The 15,046-nt window shown below is 45.0% G+C and overlaps 2 protein-coding genes across 2 annotated transcripts in view; one reads left to right on the top strand and one right to left on the bottom strand.

The window, feature by feature from the left end:
- The window catches only part of AGRN (agrin), a 108,457-nt gene extending 104,154 nt beyond the window's left edge, over positions 1-4,303 (top strand). The window contains 3 exon segments of the mRNA XM_068171647.1: positions 281-505; positions 1,168-1,271; positions 2,537-4,303. Of these exon segments, the coding sequence (XP_068027748.1) occupies positions 281-505; positions 1,168-1,271; positions 2,537-2,694 (487 nt within the window). The 3' untranslated portion in view covers positions 2,695-4,303.
- Positions 4,304-7,421: 3,118 nt separating this feature from the next.
- Positions 7,422-12,109, bottom strand: RNF223 (ring finger protein 223). Its single transcript, XM_068171661.1, has 2 exons — positions 12,070-12,109; positions 7,422-8,244 (listed from the first exon to the last, which is right to left on the bottom strand). The coding sequence occupies exons 1-2, from the start codon at positions 12,107-12,109 to the stop codon at positions 7,430-7,432; spliced, it is 855 nt and encodes a 284-aa protein (XP_068027762.1). The 3' UTR covers positions 7,422-7,429.
- Between the last annotated feature and the right edge of the window lie 2,937 nt (positions 12,110-15,046).

Raw genomic sequence — 15,046 nt, 5'->3', positions numbered from 1 at the left:
ACAGACCCCATGGGTGAATCCCAGGAGTGGCATGGAGGTTATCCCAAAATCTGGCGCCTTTAGGGCAGCAGGTGGGCACAGACCCCATGGGTGAATCCCAGGAATGGGATGGAGGTTATCCCAGCTTCCAGCTGCTCGGTGGGATGGAGGTTATCCCAAAACCCGGGACCCTCCAGGCCAGCAGGTGGGGACAGGCGGGGAGTTTATCCCACCTGGCTGTGGGGAAGGAGGAGGAGGAGGGGAGGCTGCTGGAGGAGCTGCCCGTGGCTCTGCCCCGCAGTGAGAAGGCGCTGCAGTCCAACCACTTCGAGCTGAGCATCAAGACGGAGGCGACGCAGGGGCTGCTGCTGTGGAGCGGGAAGGGGCTGGAGCGCTCGGATTACATCGCCCTGGCCATCGTGGACGGCTTCGTGCAGCTCAGCTACGACCTGGGCTCCAAGGGCGTCACCCTGCGCTCCAGCGTGCCCGTCAACACCAACCAGTGGGTGCACATCAGAGCCTCCAGGTGAGCGCAGCGCTGCGGGAGCGGGATCTGCGTTGGGATGGGGATTGGGGTCTGGATCGGGATCTGGATCTGGATCTGGATCGGGATTGGGATTGAGATCTGGACTGGGAGCAGGATCTGGATCAGCATTGGGATCTGGATTGGGATCTGGGCTCAGTATTGGGATTGGGATCAGAATCCGGATTGGGATCTGGATTGGGATTGGGATCTGGATTGGGATCTGGATTGGGATCGGAATCTGGATTGGGATTGGGATCAGGAGCAGGATCAGGGTTGGATTGGGATCTGGATTGGGATTTGGATCGGGATCTGGATTGGGATTGGGATCTGGATTGGGATCGGTATTTGGATCTGGATCTGGGTTGGATTGGGATCTGGATTGGGATTGGGATCAGGAGCAGGATCAGGGTTGGATTGGGATCTGGATTGGGATTGGGATTGGGATCAGGATCTGGAGCAGGATCTGGATTGGGATCAGGTGCTTTAGGACAGCAGGTGGGACAGACCCCACGGGTGAATCCCAATCCCAGGAGTGGGGTGGAGGTTGTCCCAAAATCTGCCCCCCTGGTGGTTCCCAGTGTCAGCACGTGCAGGGAGCAGCTCCAGGCCGGCTCTGGGGGCCGTTCCTGAATCCCCGCTGTTCCTCCCTCCCTCGGGAGCAGGGTGCAGAGGGAAGGCTCCCTGCAGGTTGGGAACGAGGCCCCCATCGCCGGCTCCTCTCCTCTCGGGGCCACCCAGCTGGACACGGACGGGGCGCTGTGGCTGGGTGAGTCCAGGGAAGGGACATTCCCGGTGTCCCCGGGAGGGCTCAGAGCTGGAACGGGGTGGGGATGCTGGGGATGTCCCTCCCTTCCTTCAACACCGCCCCGCGGGTGGCTGAAAAATCCCTGCAAATGTCTCTGGTGGTGACACCGAGGGAGCAGTGCCAGTCCTTGCCGTGGCACCGTGTCCCCTGAGGGAATTCCAGTCCTAACTGGTGTTGGAAGGGACCTTAAAGCCCCTCCAGTGACATTTCTAGACATGTCTCAGTGTCCCCAGCTATTCCAACCCGGCCTGGGGCACTTCCAGGGATGGGACAGCCCCAGCCTCCCTGGGAAATCCATCCCAGGGAGGGACAGGCCCCAGTGGTGGCAGCGTGACAGTGCTGGGGCCAGGCTGTGTGTGACAGTCCTCAGTCTGTCTGTCCCCTGTCCCCAGCTCACCCCATGTCATGTCCAGGGGTGCTGTCCCCTGTCCCAGCCAGCCCTGTGCCATTGCCAGGCAGGCTGTTCCCTGTCCCCTGAGCTGTCCCCTGCTCCGTCCATCCCCTGTCCCCTGCTCTGTCCCCTGTGCTGTCCCCAGTCCCAGCTGACCCCGCTCCTTTTCCAGGCGGGCTCTTCCCTGCTCTGTCCCTGTCCCAGCTGACCCTGTTCCATTTCCAGGAGGGCTGTCCCCTGCTCTGTCCCCTGTGCTATCCCCTGTCCCCTTTGCTGTCCCCTGCTCTCTCCCTGTCCCAGCTGACCCTGTTCCATTTCCAGGGGGGCTGGACAAGCCAAGCGTGCCCCAGCGCCTGCCCAAGGCGTTCAGCAGGGGCTGCATGCGGGACGTGCTAGGGGACTGCCAGGAGCCCTGTCCCCTATGCCCTGTCCCCTGTGCTGTCCCCTGTCCCTGTCCCGTCCCCTGTGCTGTGCCCAGTCCCCTGTGCTGTCCCCTGTCCCCTATGCCCTGTCCCCTGTGCTGTCCCGTGCTGTCCCCAGTCCCAGCTGACCCTGCTCTGTTTCCAGGGGGGCTGGACAAGCCAAGTGTGCCGCAGTGCCTGCCCAAGGTGTTCAGCACGGGCTTCGTGTGCTGCCAGGAGCCCTGTCCCCTGTGCTGTCCCCTGTCCCTGTCCCGTCCCCTGTGCTGTGCCCAGTCCCCTGTGCTGTGCCCAGTCCCCTGTGCTGTCCCCTGTCCCCTGTCCCGTCCCCTGTGCTGTGCCCAGTCCCCTGTGCTGTCCCCTGTCCCCTGTCCCCTGCTCTGTCCCTGTCCCAGCTGACCCTGCTCTGTTTCCAGGGGGGCTGGACAAGCCGAGCGTGCCCCAGCGCCTGCCCAAGGCGTTCAGCACGGGCTTCGTGGGCTGCATGCGGGACGTGCTCGTGGACCGGCGGGAGCTGCACCTGCTGGAGGACGCCCTGAATCAGCCGCGGATATTGCACTGCTCGGCCAAATAGAGCCCAGGGACCTCCCTCCCTCCCCCCTCCCCCCTGCCTATTGCTGTAATTATTTTCTATTTTTGTAAACTTATTGCTTTTTATATTTTTGGGGGGGACGGGGAGGGCAGGAAACCCTTTTTGCTTTCGGGTCCTTCGGGCGGCGAGGCACGCCCGAGCAGCAGAACAAAGCTCGGCCAAGGCTCCGAGAAGTGACACCAGAACTCTCCCACTGCAGCGTCCATCTTCTTCATACTTGAAGCTTCTTTGTTTTGGGGTTGTTTTCCCCCTTTTTGCCTGGTGTTTTTGGGGGGTTTGTTCCCAAAAACAACCCTGTTTTCCTGTGGGGGAAACGCTGCTGGTGCTGGCGAGGCCTTCACGGATTCACGGGGTGGGAATTCCCACCCTGCTCCGGGCTCTGGCTCTTCCAAACCTTCTCCTGGCCCCGTGTTCACCTGATTTCCTGCTGCCCCCTGTTCCTCTCACTGTAATTTATGTGTGTAAGGATCTCAAGTGCTTTTCTCCTCCGAGCTCTGCTCAAATCAGGGATGCCACGCACTGGAAGGGAGAGAGCCGGGCCCAAGCTTCGCTCTGCGCTCGCCTTGGGACTCTTTGCTGGACTCAGAGGTGCAGGGGAGGAAAAAATGTGGATTTTTCCAGCGGTTCTCCTCCTCCTCTTCCTCTTGGACACGTGCAGGAGCAGCTGTGAAACCTCATTCCCACATTTTGTGTTCATCCAGACACGTCCTGACCCCTCCCCGGCCACCGAGCCTTGGCCTCCCTCGTGCTGGGGATCACTTGGAGCTCCTCTCCAAGAGCTGGGAATTCTCTCCCTCTCCCAAAAGGACCAGGAAATTCCCTTTTCCTTCCTCGGAGATCTCTTGGATGTGTCATTCCACGCCCCACAGCGTTCTCCAGCCCCTGGCTCCCAGCCTGGCAAGGCAGAGCTGCCGCTGGAGCCTCTCCCACAAAGAAAATTTGGAATTTTTCACCTTGGACTTGGAGTTTTTGGGTCTTCCAGGCTCCTCTGGATGCTGCCAGCCCAGCAGGAAGGGCTCCAACAGGAGCAGAGCGAGGATGGGGAGTATTTGGGGGGAATTTGAAGCATTTTCTTCCAGGAAAGGAAAATTTTGGGGCCAGTTCTGAAGTTTCTGGGGTGTGGCTGCACCTCTGGCTGCAGCTCGGGATCTCCTGGGACGTGGAGAAGAGCAGATGGACCCCAGCTCTGGAAGACATCCCTCTTCCACTGGGATTCCTTCTCCATGGAAGGATTTCCTGGCGTTTGGTGGCCTCTGGGTCCCTTTCCCACCCTCAGCTGGAATTTCTCTGTGGAAAAACAACTTTTGGGAATTCGTCTGCGGGATCCCACCAGGTTCTGGGTGGGAGTTCCTGCCCAAGGTGCCAGAATTTGGCTTTTTTCCCCCCTAAATTTCTACCCCACCTTGCAGGGCACCCTTTGAAATGGGGGTTTTGGCACCAACTTTTGAGCCAGGAAAGGTCAAATTTCTTCTCTCAGGGTGAGCTCTGAACAAAGGTGGAACCAAGAGGGAAAACCGATGGAAAAACCACTTGGATCTGCTTTGATTTCTTTTATTTGATTTAAAAAATAATAAATATTCCCAACCTGTGACATTCCTGTGGAAAACCCAGGGTTGAATCTTCCATGGGGGGCTGTGCCCTGTGTGGGATGAGGGCTCTGCTGTGCCTGGGGGGTTCTGTGGGTGCCAAAATTCCCATTTTTTGGGGCTGCTGGGCCCAAATTGGGATTCCTGGTGGGAAATGCTGGGGTGGGATGGGAGGGAGGGGTCTGGCAGTCCCCCAGTCCATGTTTTGGGAGTGGGATTCCCAGCTGGGCTGGATGTTCCAGCTCCAGAGGGATGGGGAAGCTGCTGATGTTCAGGAATGAAGAAAAAGCAAAAAAAAAACAAAACCCAACAACTGAAAAAAATAAATATAAAACCTCATTCTGCTTTCACTGGGGCTTGGAAATGCCTTAAACCAGGATTCTGTGTCCTCGTGGGGGAGCATTTGGAATTTCCAGCAGCACGCTTCACCTGGGTTTTATTTTTAACAACATTTCTACCACAGAACGTGAAAAAAAAAAAATAAAAAAGTGAGAGAGACATTGAGGTTGGGGTTTTTTTCTGGATTTGATTTTTTTTTTTTTGGCTTTTTTTTTTTTTTTTTTTTTTTTTGATTTAAAACCCCTGAGCTGTCCATGGAGAGGCTGAATTCCTGACTTGGGGAGCTGCTGGCTGAGTGGCACGGGCGATGGCAGTGGAGGAGCAGCATGATGTAACCATTACTAACTCGTGTCTTTCGTCAAATCACCCAGAAATAAAGTTTGGAAACGATTAAAGAGGTTTTTAAGGGGCCTGCTGCTTCTTCTTTTTTTTTTTTTTTGGGTTTTTTTTTCCCTAGGATGAAGGAAAATCCTGCTTTTCCTGGTGCTGTTTGCTGGGCAGAGGAGGGTGAAGTCTCCTAAATTCAGTTTTTCCAGGAATTCCAACCCCAGTCCCAGGGTTTTGCAGGATTTTTGTGTCTTTCCTTCCCCTCCTCTGTGGTTTCAGCTCGTGGGAGTCTCCACTTTTCCCTCTGTCTCTTTTATCCCCTCAGCACCAGGGAACCCTCCCAACCTCTGGAATTCAGGTTTCCCCTTCCTAACCTCAGGAATTTGGGTTTCACCTTCCCAACCTCTGGAATTCTGGTGTTTCACCCTACCAGCCTCTGGAATTCATGTTTCCCCAGCCTCAGGAATTTGGGTTTCACCTTCCCAACCTCTGGAATTCGGGTGTTTCCCCTTTCCAGCTTCTAGAATTCCGGTGTTTCCCCTTCCCAACCTCTGGAATTCAGGATTCACCTTCCCAACCTCTGGAATTCCGGCGTTTCCCCTTTGCAGCCTTTAGAATTCCCGTGTTTCCCCTTCCCAACCTCTGGAATTCAGGATTCAACTTCCCAGCCTCTGGAATTCTGGTGTTTCACCCTACCAGCCTCTGGAATTCTGGCGTTTCTCCTTCCCAGCCTTTGGAATTCTGGTGTTTCCCATCTGTTCATCCAGCCCTCCCCATCCCAGCTCCTCATGGGAATAATCACAGAGCTGCTCCAGGGGAAAAAAAAATCCCTTTATTCCCTCAGGAACTGCAGGAACGGGGGAATCCTATGGAGCTCTCGGTGCATTCCCAGCCCCTCATTCCATGGAGAGCCTGGCAGCGGGATCCAGAAGCAAGGGAAGGATATTCCAGGGGCATGGGAAGGACATTCCAGAGGCATGGGAAGGATATTCCAGGGGCACGGGGACATTCCAGAGGCATGGGAAGGACATTCCAGAGGCATGGGAAGGATATTCCAGGGGCACGGGGACATTCCAGAGGCATGGGAAGGACATTCCAGAGGCACGGGGACATTCCAGAGGCATGGGAAGGACATTCCAGAGGCACGGGGACATTCCAGAGGCATGGGAAGGAGATTCCAGAGGCACAGGAAGGACATTCCGGAGGCACGGGAGCGCGGTGAGCGGGATGTGGGATCTGCCGGCAATCCCAGGAATGCAGCGGGTCCTGCTTGGCTCCGCCGCGCTGGGGATGGAGCCGAGATCCAGGAAAGGCTTTTGTCCTGTCCCTTGTCCCTTGTCCCCATCCCTGAGCAGATCCAGGAAAGGCTTTTGTCCTGTCCCTCGTCCCCATGGAGCCGAGCAGATCAGAGGCTCCTGGTGCTGCTGGAGAAGGGCTTTGTTCCCAAATCCTGTCAGGACAGCAAGTTCTGTTCCCGTTCCTCATCCCTGAGCAGATCCAGGGGCCCTTGCTGCCACTGGAGAGGGGTTTTGTCCCAAATCCTGTCGGGGCAGCAGGTCCTGCCCCTTGTCCCCATGGAGCTGAGCAGATCCAGGGGCTCTGGCTCTGCTGGGAAGGGATTTTGTCCCAGATTCTGTGAGGACAACAGGTTCTGCTGTTCCTCAACCCTGAGCAGATCCAGTGGCTCTGGCACTACTGGAAGGGCGGTCGCGTGACAGATCCTGTCAGGACAGCAGGTCCCATCCCTGTTCCTCATCCCTGAGCAGATCCAGGAGCTCCTGGTGCTGCTGGAATGGGGGTTTTGTCCCAGGTCCTGTCAGGACAGCGGGTCCCGTCCCAGCTTCCATCCCTGAGCAGATCCAGAGGCTCTGGCACATCCTGTCCCTGTTCCTCATCCCTGAGCAGATCCAGGAACTCCTGGTGCTGCTGGAGAGGAGATTTTATCCCAGGTCTTGTCAGGACAGCAGATCCTGTCCTTGCTCCCATCCCTGAGCAGATCCAGAGGCTGTGGCACTACTGGAATGGGGGTTTGGTCCCAGGTCTTGTCATGACAGCAGATCCTGTCCTTGCTCCCATCCCTGAGCAGATCCAGAGGCTGTGGCACTACTGGAATGGGGAGTTTGTCCCAGGTCCTGTCAGGAGAGCAGGTCCCATCCCTGTTCCTCATCCCTGAGCACATCCAGAGGCTGTGGCACTACTGGAATGGGGGTTTGGTCCCAGGTCTTGTCATGACAGCAGATCCTGTCCTTGCTCCCATCCCTGAGCACATCCAGAGGCTGTGGCACTACTGGAATGGGGGTTTTGTCCCAGGTCCTGTCAGGAGAGCAGGTCCCATCCCTGTTCCTCATCCCTGAGCAGATCCAGAGGCTGTGGCACTGCCAGCATGTGGATTTTGTCCCGGGTCCTGTCAGGACAGCAGGTCCCGTCCCCGTCCCCATGCCCGGGCAGCCGCCGCGGCTCTGTCCCTACTGGAAGGGCGGCCGTGTGACCGCGGCCGCGGTGGCTTTGGGGGGCAGCAGCTCGGGCCGGCTGACGGCCGCGGTCCGCGCGAAGCAGCGCAGGTTTCCCGTCTTGAGCGCGCACTGCACGGGCCACAGGATGATGCAGAAGAGGATGATGAGGAGCGCCGAGAGCAGCACGATGCGCTTCCAGTCGTCGCAGATCTCGCACCGCGACAGCCGCCCCGCCAGCCCCGCCGGCGCCGCCTCGGCGCTCTCGGCCTTGCTCATGGCCACGTCGATGGACACGCACGAGTCCGGGTTCTCGGCGTCGGCCGAGGCGCGGCGGCAGCACAGCTTGGTGCCCTCCATCCAGAGCTCCCGCTCGCGCTGCAGCTCGGGCGGCAGCGTGGCCAGCAGCTCGCGGCTGGTGGCCAGCCCGGGCGCGCCCTGGCGGGGCAGGCAGGTGGGCTGGCGGCAGAAGGGGCAGGGCAGCAGCTCCGCGCCGCCGCCCAGCGCCGCGCTCAGCCGCGCCACGCACTCCAGGCAGAACACGTGCGAGCACTGCAGCAGCTTGGGCGTCTTGAAGGAGTTGTCGTAGGTGGTGAAGCAGATGGAGCACTCCACGGGCGACGCGGGCTTGGGGGAGCCGGGGCCGGGGGAGCCCGCGGGGGAGCGGCCGCTGCGGCCCGGGCTGACCGCGATGGGGCTCACGGGCGGCGGCGCGGGGCGCGGGGACGCGGGCGCGGCGCTGGACGGAGACTCGGCGGTGCCGGAGCGCCAGAGCTGCGGGAAGCACGACATGATGGAGCCCCCCGAGAGCGGCCGCGCCCGCGGGGACGCTGCGGGGAAAAACACGGCGTGACGGCGCTGAGCCTTGGACTCGGTCCGATTCCATTTGATGCTAGCTTCTTCTGGTCTAGTCTAGTCTAGTCTAGTCTATTCTATTCTAGTCTAGTCTATTCTAGTCTAGTCTAGTCTAGTCTAGTCTATTCTAGTCTAGTCTATTCTATTCTAGTCTATTCTATTCTTTTCTATTCTATTCTAGTCTATTCTATTCTATTCTATTCTAGTCTATTTGACTTTATTCTATTCGACTTTGTTTTATTCTATTTGACTTTATTCTATTTGACTTTGTTTTATTCTATTTTACTTTATTTTATTCTACTTTATTTTATTCTACTTTATTGAATTCAATATTTTATTTTATTCTAATTTATTTTCTTTTATTTTACTTTATTCTCTTTTATTGTATTTTATTTTAATTTTTTCTATTTTATTTTATTCTATTCTATTCTATTTTAATCTATTCTAATTTATTTTATTTTAATTCATTCTATTTCATTTTATTCTTTTATTTTATTCTATTCTAGTCTATTTGACTTTATTCTATTTGACTTTGTTTTATTCTACTTTATTTAATTCAATATTTTACTTTATTCTATTTTAATTTATTTTCTTTTATTTCATTTTATTCTCTTCTATTTTATTTTAATTTTTTCAATTTTATTCTATTCCATTCTATTCTATTCTATTTTAATCTATTCTATTCTAATTTATTTTATTTTAGTTCATTCTATTTCATTTTATTCTTTTATTTTATTCTATTCTATTCTATTTTACTTTATTCTATTTGACTTTGTTTTATTCTATTTGACTTTATTTTATTCTACTTTATTTTATTCTACTTTATTTAATTCAATATTTTATTTTATTCTATTTTAATTTATTTTCTTTTATTTTACTTTATTCTCTTTTATTCTATTCTATTTTAATTTTTTCTATTTTATTTTATTCTATTCTATTCGATTTTATTTTAGTCTATTCTATTCTAATTTATTTTATTTTAGTTCATTCTATTTCATTTTATTCTTTTATTTTATTCTATTTTATTTTAATTTATTTCATTTTATTTCATTTTATTTTATTCTATTTTATTCTATTTTATTCTATTTTTATTTATTTTAAGGTTTTCTTTTCTTTTATTATTTTAATGTATTCTTTTATTATTTTATTTGACTTTATTCTTTTATTCTTTTTTATTATTTTATTTTATTCCTATTTATTTATTTGGAATCACCCGCTTTTTATTTAATTTATTTTATTCTGTTTCTTTTGTTCTATTTATCTATTCAGAATCACCCACTTTTTATTTATTTTATTTTATTTATTTTATTTTATTTTATTTTATTCTCTTATTCTATTTTATGTATTCAGAATCACCCGATTTTATTTTATTTTTTTAAATTTTATTATTTCATTTCATTTTATTCTCTTATTCTATTTTATTTATTCAAAATCAACCAATTTTATTTTATTTTATTTTATTTTATTTTATTTTATTATTTCATTTCATTTTATTCTCTTATTCTATTTTATTTATTCAGAATCACCCGATTTTATTTTATTTTTTATTTTATTTTCTTTTTTAATTTATTTTATTTTATTATTTCATTTAATTTTATTCTCTTATTCTATTTCATTTATTCAGAATCACCCGATTTTATTTTATTTTTTTTTATTATTATTTCACTTCATTTTATTCTCTTATTCTATTTTATTTATTCAGAATCACCCGATTTTATTTTATTTTATTTTATTTTATTTTATTTTATTTTTTCATTTAATTTTATTCTCTTATTCTATTTTATTTATTCAAAATCACCCAATTTTATTTTTTTATTTTATTTTTTTATTTTATTTTATTATTTCATTTTATTCTCTTATTCCATTTTATTTATTCAGAATCACCCGATTTTATTTTTTTTTAATTTTATTATTTAATTTAATTTTATTCTCTTATTCCATTTTATTTATTCAAATCACCCAATTTTATTTTTTTATTTTATTTTATTATTTCATTTTATTCTCTTATTCCATTTTATTTATTCAGAATCACTCGATTTTATTTTATTTTATTTTATTTTATTTTATTTTATCATTTAATTTTATTATCTTATTCTATTTTATTTATTCAAAATCACCCAATTTTATTTTATTTTATTTTATTTTATTTTATTTTTTCATTTAATCTTATTCCATTTTATTTATTCAGAATCACCCGATTTTATTTTTTTTTAAATTTTATTATTTCATTTCATTTTATTCTCTTATTCTATTTTATTTATTCAAATCACCCAATTTTATTTTTTTATTTTATTTTATTATTTAATTTTATTCTCTTATTCCATTTTATTTACTCAGAATCACCCGATTTTATTTTTTTTTAATTTTATTATTTAATTTTATTCTCTTATTCCATTTTATTTACTCAGAATCACCCGATTTTATTTTTTTTTAATTTTATTATTTCATTTTATTCTCTTATTCCATTTTATTTACTCAGAATCACCCGATTTTATTTTTTTTTTAATTTTATTATTTAATTTTATTCTCTTATTCCATTTTATTTACTCAGAATCACCCGATTTTATTTTTTTTTTTAATTTTATTATTTCATTTAATTTTATTCTCTTATTCCATTTTATTTATTCAGAATCACCCGATTTTATTTTTTTTTTAATTTCATTATTTAATTTAATTTTATTCTCTTATTCCATTTTATTTATTCAAATCACCCAATTTTATTTTTTTATTTTATTTTATTATTTCATTTTATTCTCTTATTCCATTTTATTTACTCAGAATCACCCGATTTTATTTTTTTTTAAATTTTATTATTTCATTTCATTTTATTCTCTTATTCCATTTTATTTACTCAGAATCACCCAATTTTATTTTTTTAATTTTATTATTTCATTTAATTTTATTCTCTTATTCTATGTTATTTATTCAAATCACCCGATTTTATTTTTTTTAATTTTATTATTTAATTTTATTCTCTTATTCCATTTTATTTATTCAGAATCACCCGATTTTATTTTATTTTATTTTATTTTATTTTATTTTATTTTATTTTATTTTTTCATTTAATTTTATTCTCTTATTCCATTTTATTTCCTCAGAATCACCCAATTTTATTTTTTTTTAATTTTATTATTTAATTTTATTCTCTTATTCCATTTTATTTCCTCAGAATCACCCAATTTTATTTTTTTTTTAATTTTATTATTTCATTTTATTCTCTTATTCCATTTTATTTATTCAGAATCACCCGATTTTTTTTTTTAATTTTATTATTTCATTTAATTTTATTCTCTTATTCTATGTTATTTATTCAAATCACCCGATTTTTTTTTTTAATTTTATTATTTCATTTAATTTTATTCTCTTATTCCATTTTATTTATTCAAATCACCCGATTTTATTTTTTTTAATTTTATTATTTAATTTTATTCTCTTATTCCATTTTATTTACTCAGAATCACCCGATTTTATTTTTTTTAATTTTATTATTTAATTTTATTCTCTTATTCCATTTTATTTCCTCAGAATCACCCGATTTTATTTTTTTTTTAAATTTTATTATTTAATTTATTCTCTTATTCCATTTGATTTCTCACCCGCCTCTCACTGCATCCCACTGATTCATTTCTTTTCCTCTCCTCATTTCTCCTGGCCTCAGCTTTTCGGTAACCCCAAAGATCCCAGCAAGCAAAGCCGGGACCCCAGCGCCCCCAGAGCTCTCCCCGCTGGAGCTGCAGGGACAGGAGGGAAATTCCCAAATTTCTCCTTTTTGGGCACAAAATCCCCAAAAGCGAACGTACCCCGGGTGCCGGGCGCCGGGAGCAGAGCAGACGATTCCATGGGAATCTTAGTCCTGGCCTTAGGGAGCTTGAGCCCGGCCTAAGAGACACAGATGGATTTCAGCGGGGACGTAACGGGGGAAAAGCTTTTTTTTTTTTGGGGGGGATTTGTGCCTGGCTGCCGGAATTCCAGAAAAAACACGCGGAGGGAGGGAGGGAAATGCGGGATTTTCCTGGTGGAAAACTGCGATTCTCAAGCCGGAGCTGCGGCTGCGGGCTGGGCCGGGAGGAGGAAACGGCTGCGGTGCCTGCAGCCCCCTGGGCCCCCCAAAATTCGGATTATTCTAGCTCCAGCTGCACCCAGGGCCAAATGTTGAGCTTCATTCTTCCTAAAATCCCCCAAAATTTTGGATTATTTTAGCTCCACCTGCACCCAGGGCCAAATGTTGAGCTTCATTCTTCCTAAAATCCCCCAGAATTCAGATTATTTTAGCTCCAGCTGCATCCAGAGCCAAATTTTGAGCTTCATTCTTCTTAAAATCCCCCAAAATTCGGATTATTTTGTCTCCAGCTGCATCCAGAGCCAAATTTTGAGCTTCATTCCCCTTGGAACCCCCCAAAATTCAGATTATTTCAGGCACCATCTGCACCCAGAGCCAAATTCCATCTCTTGTCCCTTCATTCTTCTTGAAATCCCCCAAAAATTGGATTATTTCAGGCACCACCTGCACCCAGACCCAAAATTTCAGCTCCTGTCCCTGCAGCCCCCTCAGAATCCCTCCAAATTGTGATTATTTCAGATTATTCCCCCAAAATTCAGACCCAAAATTTCAGCTCCTGTCCCTTTGTCCTTCCTGGAATCACCCAAAATTCAGATTATTTTAGCTCCACCTGCGCCCAGAGCCAATTTTTGAGCTTCATTCTTCCTAAAATCCCCCAAAATTCAGATTATTTTAGCTCCACCTGTGCCCAGATGCAATTTTTGAGCTTCATTCTTCTTAAAACCCCCCAAAATTCAGATTATTTTAGCTCCACCTGCGCCCAGAGCCAAATTCCTGTCCCCAGAGCAGCAGGAAATTCCTGGATTTCCCAGCACATTTTTTTGGGATGTGTCACCGAGATTTGCAATGCTCAGCTGCTTCCTGTAATTACAGCTCGGCCCAGCAATTAAATCTGAATTTAAATTAAGAGACATCAAATATTCCCCACGTTCCACAAGGGGGAAAAAAAATTCCATTATTTATATTGAACTATTTAAGATTATTAAAAGTTATCATTTATAATAATGATGTTATGTATAATTATTTATATTATTTATGATATTTATTCTCTCCATCTCTATTTGTTATCATTTATATTTATATTTATATTTATAACTATATTTATATTTATATTTATATTTATATTTATATTATTTATATTGTTTGTATTGTTTATATTGTTTCTATTGTTTCTATTGTTTATATTTATATTGTTTTTATTTATATTTATATATCTATATTAATATCTATATTTAGATCCACGTTTTATATATATATATATAATTATATATATATATATATATATATAAAATTATATTTATAGTTATAGGTAATATATTTCTATAAAATATATTTTCCATTTTTATATATTTATTTATTCTGTGTCTCCCCCAGAGCCACCCTCCCTTTTTGTGCTTCTCTTCATTAAAATATGGATTTTTTTTTTTTGGTTAGGGTGCAGCTTCTCCTGGGGTTAAATTTTGTGCATTTTCCACGAGTTTTAATGGGTTTTAATCTATTTTTAAAATTTTTTTCCGGCTTATAAATCACAAATCGACGCCCAAACTGGCACAAAGAAGGGGAGAACCTGAGGGAGTTTTTTCCTTTTTATCTTTATGTTTTTGGCTAAATTTCCCCTGTTTTCCCCATCCCCTAAATGCAGCTTTTTGCAGTTCCTGGGAGTTTTCCAGGGATTTTCAGGAATTCTGAGCAGCTGGCAAAGGGAGGAGCCTCGGCTTGCCCAGGTTCTTATTGCCCAATTATGAATGATGAAAATATTAATTATGAATTATGAATTATGAAATCCCAGCCGCTCTCAGGAGCTCTTTATTGGCCTGGCCGACGTCAGCTCCAGCACAGCAAAATCCTGAATTCGACTCAACATTTACCCCCAAAATTTGCTTTTCAGGAAAAATTCCGATTTTCCCCTTCCCTGAATGCCATCGTGGCGTTCTTGGGTTTATTAAATTGGGATTTTGCTGGTTTTTGTCCTTTTATTCTGCTTATTCTTTGTTTGACATTTTGATTTTTGGGGTTTGGGACGCAGGGATTTGGATCAAGCTGAGGATGGAGATTTTTAATTCCTTAACCTCCCCCTCCTAATTTTTAACAGAATTATTTGATTTTTAAGGGCTTTTTTGTTTGATTTTCTGATTTTTTTTTTTTTCAATCCAGAGCCTCTCCTTTTCCCAGATATTTCCTGGGATTTTCCAGGAGCTTGGGGAAATAAGGAAGCCATCCAGGAGAGGGACACAAAGGGAGGAATTCCATGGTTTTTGGAAATTCCGGGAATCGTTTTACACCACGAAAGCCGACTGAGAGGGGCCACGTTGGGGTGGGATTTAGGATTTAGGATTTAGGATTTGTCCTAATCCACTGATCTGCGTCCCAACAGTCCCAGTTCCAGCAATCCCAGTTCCACGATCCCAGTTCCAGCAATCCCAGTTCCACGATCCCTGTTCCACGATCCCAGTTCCAATGATCCCAGTTCCAACGATCCCAGTTCCAACGATCCCAGTTCCAACGATCCCAGTTCCAGCAATCCCAGTCCCAGGGATCCCAGTCCCAGTTCCTCTGTCCCACTGATCCCAGTCCAAGCAATCCCAGTCCTACAATCCCTGTCCCAGTGATCCCAGTCCCAACAATCCCAGTTCAGTTCCAACAGTCCCAGTCCCAACAATCCCTGTTCCAGTGACCCCAGTCCCAACAGTCCCAGTCCCAGTGATCCCAGTTCCAAC

Source organism: Anomalospiza imberbis, chromosome 23 (assembly GCF_031753505.1).
Source record: "Anomalospiza imberbis isolate Cuckoo-Finch-1a 21T00152 chromosome 23, ASM3175350v1, whole genome shotgun sequence".
Taxonomy (NCBI): Eukaryota; Metazoa; Chordata; class Aves; order Passeriformes; family Viduidae; genus Anomalospiza; species Anomalospiza imberbis.
The sequence above is the reverse complement of the archived record's forward strand: the minus strand, read 5'-3'. Positions and strand labels throughout refer to the sequence as shown.

Excerpts from the sequence above, each read along its gene's own strand:
- RNF223 (XM_068171661.1), bottom strand. The coding sequence starts at position 12,109 with ATGGAATCGTCTGCTCTGCTCCCGGCGCCCGGCACCCGGG. Across the intron at positions 8,245-12,069 it reads CCCGGCGCCCGGCACCCGGG|CGTCCCCGCGGGCGCGGCCG; the intron begins GTACGTTCGCTT and ends TTTTCCCCGCAG.